The sequence below is a fragment of the Crocuta crocuta genome, unplaced genomic scaffold (genome assembly GCF_008692635.1).
Source record: "Crocuta crocuta isolate KB4526 unplaced genomic scaffold, BGI_CrCroc_1.0 scaffold235, whole genome shotgun sequence".
NCBI lineage: Eukaryota > Metazoa > Chordata > Mammalia > Carnivora > Hyaenidae > Crocuta > Crocuta crocuta.
The window spans coordinates 3549151-3558570 of record NW_027531285.1 but is presented as its reverse complement, the minus strand read 5'-3'; the positions used below and the strand labels follow the sequence as shown (position 1 = coordinate 3558570).

The 9420-nt window shown below is 34.3% G+C and overlaps 1 protein-coding gene across 1 annotated transcript in view; it reads left to right on the top strand.

Moving 5' to 3' along the window:
• The first annotated feature begins 624 nt into the window (after positions 1-624).
• The window catches only part of CNGB3 (cyclic nucleotide gated channel subunit beta 3), a 143058-nt gene continuing 134262 nt past the window's right edge, over positions 625-9420 (top strand). The window contains exons 1-2 of the mRNA XM_077771289.1: positions 625-735; positions 4241-4322. Coding sequence (XP_077627415.1) covers positions 625-735; positions 4241-4322 — 193 coding nt within the window. The remainder of the gene's footprint in view (positions 736-4240; positions 4323-9420) is intronic.

The window sequence follows — 9420 nt, the reverse complement described above, 5'->3', positions numbered from 1 at the left end:
TGAATCTGAGAACATTTAGGCTATTGGGAATGCAAAGCAATATGTCTCATTTTCCACTGTACTTTCTAAGAGTTCCATTAATCTGATCAATTAATTAAAAACTCATGGAAAAAAAAAAAGGACACCAGAAGAACAGAAAAAGGAAAAAATAGTTATGGTGTAGGGCTAGAGATGAAAACTTTGGAGGAATGATTTGTTGCTTTTATTATAAGCTCTTATACACATATTACTTTTTAATCATTTGTATGTGTTACTTTCATTAAATTAGATGAATATAGGTAGGTGGATGATTAGAAAAGGAAAATAGATAAACCAACCAATGGGCAATGTGATCACATCTGAACAATTCAAATCAACAATGAAATTATGTTTACTCCTCCACCTGTAAACTATTCTCAGAGGCATTTTGACTTTTTAAAGTTCATAAGCAGAATTCAAATCACCCAAGCAGAAGTAATTTGCTGCTTTTAAGCCAAAGCCCTTACTACCCAGGAATTAGCTAGAACAAAATCCTGATTAAACAACTAATTGGCTTGTCTACTAATGAAAGGAAAAACAAAGTGCATTTCTCTACCTCAAGACAGAGTCATAAAAACAGAAGCTTTCAGAACCATCTCAGAGAAGATGTTTAAATCACTAACAATAAAATCCAACAAGGTGAAGCCTAGAGAGGGAAACGATGAGAGTAAACAAGGTCCTGATCCAAGCAATCAGCCTCAGCAATCCACAAGACAGGTACGCTACTTACATATCTAAATCAATGTTCATTGTCATCATTTTTTGTCTAGTGATGGATTTTTGTCCAGTGTTTTAATATACTGTGATACGTAAGATTGCTTTGCTGTTTCACCTGCTACCATTTGGGTCATGCACTTGTTTTTCTTTGGGATTTTTTACCCCCATTGTTTTATATATACTATATATAGTTGCTTTAAAACAGATTAATAAATGTTTTAATTTATATTAGGAGTTGGAAAAGCCAAATAAGACTTTTCATTGCAGATTTACACTTCTACCATAATACCAAATGAAATCATTTCTCAAATATTAATTGGGCTATATGAATTAGTTTCAACAAAGAATGTCAAGCACCCTGGAAATGATAAACAACAATTTAACAGTAATTTCTCTAGACCAGGAGTTCTTGATAGGAAACAATTTTGCTGCTCAAGACAACTGGCAATGTACAGAGTTATTTTTGGTTGTCACAGCTCAGAGGTAGAGGTGGTACTTGCATCTTGGAAGTAAAGACCAAAGATGCTGATAGACATCATAGAATCCAAGGACAGCCCTTCACAACATAGAATTTCAATACCATCTAAGTTTAGGAACCCTATTCTAGACAAGTAATTTTCACAAGTTCTAGGCCTATTCATCTGTAAAATGAGGATAATACTTGGCTCTGTAGCCTTGTTGTATAAACTATAGACAGTATATATAAAGCACATAGTAGGGACTTCCCAAATGGCAATTATTATTATCATTATTATAAGTAATTTATGCTTATATGACACCTTAAAGTCCCAAATGATAATTATATGATCAATATTCACTTTAAAATATCGATAGAACAATTTTCATAAATTACTGACTACATTTATCTAAAAGTGCTACGTAAGGTTTTTAGAGCAATAATTATCTTCCCATTGAAAGAATTAGATGAAAGATGTCAAGTACAAGCAGGAGTAGTGTACCTCAGAGACTCAAATAACATGGTCTAATGATTCAGGTGTAAATGAGCCTAGAGTATAGAAAACACCAAGATGACTTAGCATTGGTCCTGAAAATTTTGCCTTTCATTTCTGATTGACTTTGACTGTGTTTGCAATGGAGAGCAGATATGAAGGAGGATGTGCTTAGCATTGCTTCATGAGAATACCCTTGACTTTTTTCTAGTTCTTATGTTAAAATAAATAATTCCACAGTTTGAAAATTATTTATATGTTAAAAAACTCATAGAATATCATAAATGTTGAGTTACTCTTGTGTTGCTCCCTGGGAAAATCACTACCATGATATTTAACCTTTGTCTATCCTGATTATTTTTCCACAGAACACAAAAATAATTAATATATCATTCTCTTGGAGAACATAATAGCTAACAATAATTACTATGTGCCAGGCAAGGTGCTATCCTCTTCCAAGCTCTATTATAATAAATCTTCAGAATAACCATGAGTCCTGTTATAGTTTGTTGCTTGCACACAACTGACAATGGCAGAGCTCGATTGGAACCCTGTTCCATCTGACTTCAGCACCTCAAAGCTGAATATCTAGGCTATACTTCTTCAGACCAGGATGAATATTTGTTGAATAAACTTTCTAAATAATCTACTCGCAGGATAAAGGGATGTTAGAGAGAAGGCAAAAACAAAGGAAATTCCTTAAGGAATTGCCTTTCCTTCAGAAACAGTAATACTGGAGAAGTACTTAGATTAGACACAGGTAGAACAACTCTTGTGTATATCCCACGACATTTCCATGACGTAACACTTATGGATGTTGATGAAGTCTGCTGACCTCACATTCTATCTTAAAAGCCATACTTTAGGAAATTATTTGCATCTACTCTTTAGATATAATAACATGTTGGTAGAGGCAATATTCTTGTCTAGTTTCAAATATGCTAAATGTGAAAAATGAAAAAAATTTAAAACCATATTTTTATCCACAGAATACAACCTTTTAAATTGGCATTTAAACAACAACCTTCTGAAATACAAATTGATTATTTGAGGCCTATAAGAAGATATTTAGGAATAAAAAATCAATTTACAGTGTTCTTTTAAAGTGTCATTTAAAGAGTTAGTTTTCAAACCAAAATAGCATAGGTGACTTCCATTTGTCAATAAACAATAAATCAAGATCTGCAAATTCAGATTAATCCAAACTGTCATACTACAGAATAAGACACCATTCACATAAATCTACCTTTGTATACATGAAAAAGACTATGATGAAAGTTTTATGAAGAGCATCATGACATGATGTAAAAGTACTTGACTGAAATCAGAAGGCTTTACCACTACTTCATAATATATACAGAGATCCATACCTTTTTAGTCACTTAATCAATTTCCTACTCAATAAGATAATAATAATAGCTATCTTGTCTAACACATATGGTTACTGTGAGGCTTACATTAAAGCATCTGATTAATTTACTTACCAGTTTAAAATGTTTCTGATATACAGTGCTGATAAATAATGTCAAACTCCACATCAAGGCCTATGGGACTCTCAAGGCCCTTGTCCTTGCCTATTTATCTAGGCTTATTTTCTCACACTCTTTCCCATCCAATCACTTCTACTTTAATCTCCCCCAAACTGTATACAATCACACTTTAGACTTTTGCTAAACAAGTATCCACTACCTAGAATATTTTTCATGCCTTGTTCATCCAGAAAAAAAAAAATTCATCTTGATTTGTAAAATTCAGAGTTACTTCCTTTTTGATAGTCTCCTCCCTTTCCTTCTACTCCAGTAGAATTGACCATTCCACCTTTGTGCCCTGTCTCTATCTTCTACAGACATTCATTACTTACATTTCCTTGCACTTATGTTTGTATGTGCATGTTTCCCCTACTACTCTGCAAACAGCTTGGGAGCCAACATGTCTATGTTCTAACCTTATATCTTGTTTCACTCTGTTCCCATAGGAACATCCTCAGACACACACTGGCCACATCTAATGAGACATACCTACATTTCAAAGGAAAGCTTAGATGCTCAGACAAATGGCAAGGTAGAGGCAAATGAAATAACAAAGAGAAGATAGCTCTGAATTAAGAAACTAGACTACTTATTTCTATTGCTTTCAGTTCTACTACAAAAGACCTAAACCAGGACCAACACTAGGACTGTAAGGAGTGAGGACTGGAAGTGGGAGGACCATGCGCCAAATAGACATAGCAACGACAAGGACAAAAAAAAGAGTGTCTGACACTTGTGGGGATGAGCACTGAGTGTTATGTGGAAACTAATTTGACAATAAACTGTAAAAAAAAAAAAAAGAGTGTCTGAGGCCAACAAGCTATGAAGGTCAAGACCGATCATTTAATAGTAGAGCCGAGAATATTCATTTAAGTGCAGGACTTATCATTTGCAGTGTATTATAAACAAATGATAAGCTTTAATGATTGGCTTGATCATTGACTGAAAAACCCCATGTTGTATTTTACATTTAACTTTATTTTTATGTAAATTCATTGTGTACAATCTTAATTTTGTTTCTCAAAGGAAGAAAACAAAAGTGAAAAGAAATCTCTCCAAACCAAGATGACTCCAGTCACATTTGAAGAGTCACACACCAAAATACAAGGTCAGAACTCTAATCTATAGGAAAACAAACTAAAATGTAAAATGCATATCTCTCTGAAATGCGTTGTCTGATGAAACACTTGACCTTGACTAGGTAAATCATCTAGTGTAAATCACACTTGAGACACTTTAAAGATCTGAGTGTTCATAAAAACATAATTTCTTCATTCAGTCACTTATTCAATAGGTGTTTTTTTTTTCTACCTGCTATGTGCCAGGCACTGGTCTATGGGCTAGAGATATAATGGTGAACAATATAGCCAAGTCTGTGTTAACATAGGCATATAATAAACAATATAATTTCAAGTGTTATAAAATAATAAAATAGATGTAGATTGTACATGTTTAAAGGTTCAATGCTCATACCTCTGGTCTTCTTCCTTTAAATTCTCTCCATTAGAAATCTCATCTACTCCTAAGGCTACCATAACTCATTTCTATATCAATTATTCCATAGCATACCCAATTCCTTTTTTAAGACACTGTACAATATTTTCTTTTCTTGTCTTTTCTTTCCAAGTACATTCTTCCAGAAATATTCCTTTTTTAATTTTTAATTTTTTTAATTTGAATCCAAGTTAGTTAACACATAGTATAATAATGATTTCAGGAATAGAATTTAGTGATTTATCACTTACATTTAACACACAGTGCTCATCCCAACAAGTATCGTCTCCTGTCCAATATTTTCTAAGTAACTTCTGGACATATACACCTGTATGTTCTGCTGCCATTCTGTTTTACTATAAGTTATTTTATAATAGTGATGGTTTCCAATTTGCAGTTCTTCTGACCTAAAAATACAACCTCTTTTTAAAGAAATTTTTTCTCTTTTTTAAGTTTACTTATTTTGAGAGCAAGACAGAGAGAAAACAGGCTCAAACTCATGAACCATGAGATCATGACATGAGCCAAAATTGGATTCTTAACCAACTGAGCCACCCTGGCACCCCATAAAAATACAACCTTAATGGTATGAAACCAAGGATCACATCTTTTCGATGACAAGTTTAGTCCTACTCTTGTTACTTTTTTCAAAGTGTGTTTGTAAGCTTAATTTTTCATAGCTGGTAATAAAACTCTTGTGGAAGCTTCATTTAACATAGAAGCTTTTTGAGTGGAAAGGAAAAAAATAGTTTCATTTAAATTTGCAGACTTAGCATGTCTTCAAAGGCCTTAATAGGAAAAGCAGTTATATTTAAGATATTTTGTTTTGAAAAAGCAAAATTATTAGTGTTTAAAGATAGCCTTTTATGTGTGCTTGGTATTTTTATATTCTTCACTTCAAAACATGCAGGTGCAATGTCACAATATCTGCAGATGTTGATTTCTGATTATAGAACTCTTATCTTCTGCAGAGCATGGTTTAAATTTTACCCACCATGGAAATGAAGAACGTAATACATTTTGGATTCAAATAAAGATAACTTTCTAAGGTCCTCTTTTGATTATAGTCATCTTTCTTGGATTTCTACTTCACTTGTAGCATTCTTTAAAAAAATGTTTTAGTACCAGTAGAGGATATGTAAATGACTTCCCTAATAGTTTATGATGTTGTAAGGTGCTTTCTGTGGAAATGGATCAAAGTTAGGTATTCCTGGCTAGCTAGTGTGGTATGGTGGGTTGAATAATGGCCCCTCAAAAACATCCACACCCTACTCCCTAAAGACTGTGAATATGTTACATGAGGGGGAACAAAATGCTGATATTATTAAGGATCTTGACATGGGAAGATTACCCAGAAGGCCTCTATGTAATTAAGGAATTCTCATAAGAATTCTTCTTCCATAAGAAGAAGGCAGAAGGATCAAAGACAAAAGAAGATGGGATGATGGAAGCATTGCATTGATGCAATCTGAAAATGCAGAAAGGGACCACAAACCAAGGAACACAGGCAACCTCTACAGTCTGGAAAAGAATAAACTTGTCTTGTTCTAGGCCTTTAAGCTTGTTTGCTACAGCAATAGAAAACTAATATGTACAGCTTTAAAATACTACATACTTAAGTAACAAAAAAAGAAATAATAAATTTTCGCTCTAATCAGTAACATAAATTGAGTATATTGGCAGTATATGATAGTAAAAAGGGCACTGTTTTAGAGTTTGACATGTCTGAATTCAAATTATAACTCTACTACTTAATAATAACTTTGACTTTAGTCAAGATAGTTAACATCTTTAAGTATCAGTTTACTCATGTATAAAATAAAGATAATACTGCCATTAATCTTCTAGGTTGTAGATACAGTTTAAATTAGTTAATATATGTAAAGCATTTAGCATTGAGACTGACAAATTCCAATGTTGAAGGGAGTCGGATAGCAGAAATGAGGATCATGCATGCCCTGTCTAAAGAGGCCAGAGGCCACTCAGCCCCAACCAGTCACTGTCATATGGAGGTGAGAGGCAAGTACTGCCAGATGGTCCATCTTCAGTCTAGAGAGACTTTAAATACAAATTTTAATTTGAAATCTCTCAATTTTTAAATGTCAACTTTTTTAAATGTTTAAATGGTTTCTTTTTAAATCACTGAAATAAAAACTGAAATCTTGGGGCACCTGGGTGACTCAGCCATCAGACTTTAGCTCAGGTCATGATCTCACAGTTCCTGAGTTTGGGCCTGATGACTGGCTCTGTGCTGACAGCACAGAGCCTGGAGTCTGCTTTGAATTCTGTGTCTCCCTCTCTTTCTGCCCCTTCCCTGCTCACATTCTCTGTCTCTGTCTCTCTCTCTCCTTCTCTCCCTGTCTCAAAAATAAATAAAAATATTTTTAAAAATTGAAATCTTGTCAAATTTAGCCCATCTGACCATTCTGTGACCTCTAACCAACCGCATGGTAGGTACTCTGCGTTGTTCATACCTATGAACAGTAACAACGTAGACAAGATGCTGAATCCAGCAATATTTTTACTTATCTTCTCGTCTTCCCTTTATCTTCCCTCATGCCCTCCATCCCAGATTTGTGTTGAAAATCGACTGCAAATGTGGTGTCCTCTCTGGGCCTCCTGTGCCAAATAGCTCTCCACAGCCAAGACCTAGGTTCCAAGCCCAGCACATTTCCAGGTCTTCAGAGGTGTCCCAGGCCCTGCCAGTCCCCCACCACTATCCAAGCTGACCTAGCCCACATCTCAGCCAACTCAGTTTGGGCAAAAATAAGGAAAGCTAAAAACTGCTCTAACTTAAAACTACAATAAGACATAAAGTATATTAATTTTCTAGATATCTCAGGGGAAGAAAGGAGGGAAAATCCTAGCTAGTTTAAACAGGAAATCACTCTTTAGTCTTTGACAAGACTTCTTACACAAATTTAATTTGTCTTGTATGGAGTAGGAAAATAGCCAGACTATGTACAGAAATTTAATTTTTAAATCAATAAAGCTTCCCTATATAAGAACAATGAGTTTGATTACCATGCACAGGACACACTATGGCTAATTTTGGTAGTATAGTTCACTTTCTGTAACTGTCAATACTATACATCAGACAAAGGATAAGGTGGGAATATAGAAACAATAACAACAAAATGAGAGAAACTCTTTATCAAAAACTACTCAAGTATATTTTTCTGCTTCATCCAAAAGGAAAAAGAAAAAACCTTATATAGTAAACAATTAAAGTTGTTGAACATAAGAAACATTCCTTCAAAATGAAACCTGATATGATGAATAAAAGAAAGAAGTGAATAAACATGGCATGTGAAATTTCTGAAAACTTACTCTAGAAAAAAGATAAATATGATGTGTTTCATAGTTTGGAATGATGAAGAAAATTCCTAACCATGCTGATTTGGCAAGGCACAGAGACATAATTAGGACACCTTCAGTGACAGGGGCTCAAGGGTAAGAAAATCTATGGATAACTGAAACTGGAAAACCATTCAAGGAAAGATCCAGCCCTAGGAGCTGTTTGCTTTCTCTGCCTTTCACCCAAGATCAACATGGTTTTGCATTTCTCTCTGCATATCTACTCTGGACTGCTCTTACTCCCGTCTACTCATTTCCCAGTCTAAATTCTAGAGAGAGCAGTCTGACTGGCTTAGATAGCAACCATTGTTCCCACTGGGCAGAGCCCTTGGAACGACCCAGTTCACCACGCAGATCACCATCCAGCTGTGGACTGGCCATGTTCTTCACATCAGATGCCCAGCTATGTGCACAATCAATAACCATTCCTGTGTATTATACATAACAGAGCTGCCTTGCTGAGGTCTGATCAGCTGGAAGGAGAAGTTTAGGCATAGAAATTATATTTTGTTTTAAATATCAAATAGAATTCCAGACTCTGATAAAACTTCTTAGTTTCCACTTGATTTATAAACTAAAAACTTAAGAGATTCTAACCAATGTGGATAGGATGAATTTTATTTTTTTTATAAAATACCATATATTTTATAGTTTGCATGATTTAAATATATTTGTATAATTCGGTTAAAATAAACCATGTTTTTAGCTTTTTTTCTCTGCTAAAGAATATAGCTAATTCTGCTTTCCTGATTCCTGAAACATTCGTAAGTAAATAAAAGCTTCAGCATGCCTTATATATATCAATGCTGTGCAGATTTGAAAGAGTTAATATATTTTTTAAAAAGCAGATAATTTACACCAGTCGAGCTGGTGGAACACTTTGTGTTCATATTGCATTTTTCTTGAATGGAGTGTTTATCTAATCCTCACAGAAATCCCCATGACAAAAGCATTTCTCATTTTATGGATGAGGAAACTGTTGTAGAAAAGCAACTTATCAACAGTCACCCAGAGAATTAGTGATGTAAGGATTAGAGCTCTGTGTTTAGTACCTAGCACCAGTTAACTCACCACACTCCTTAATACCTGCACATAAAATGTATTTTCTAGATGAATTAATCCCAGTACAAAAGTCCCTGAAACTAGGCATGACATTGAGAGAGGACAAGATCCCTCATCCTGATGCAGTACCAAAGCTACCTTAGATGGATCTGTATTCTTTTTTGTTTGTTGATGTTCATTTATTTACTTGTAATGATATATCTTAAAGTAAAAAAAAAAAAAAATCCTAAATATAAAAACCCCTTCAGGAGTTTTTGGCACATTAAGACAGACTAGAAGACTTCTAACCTCTG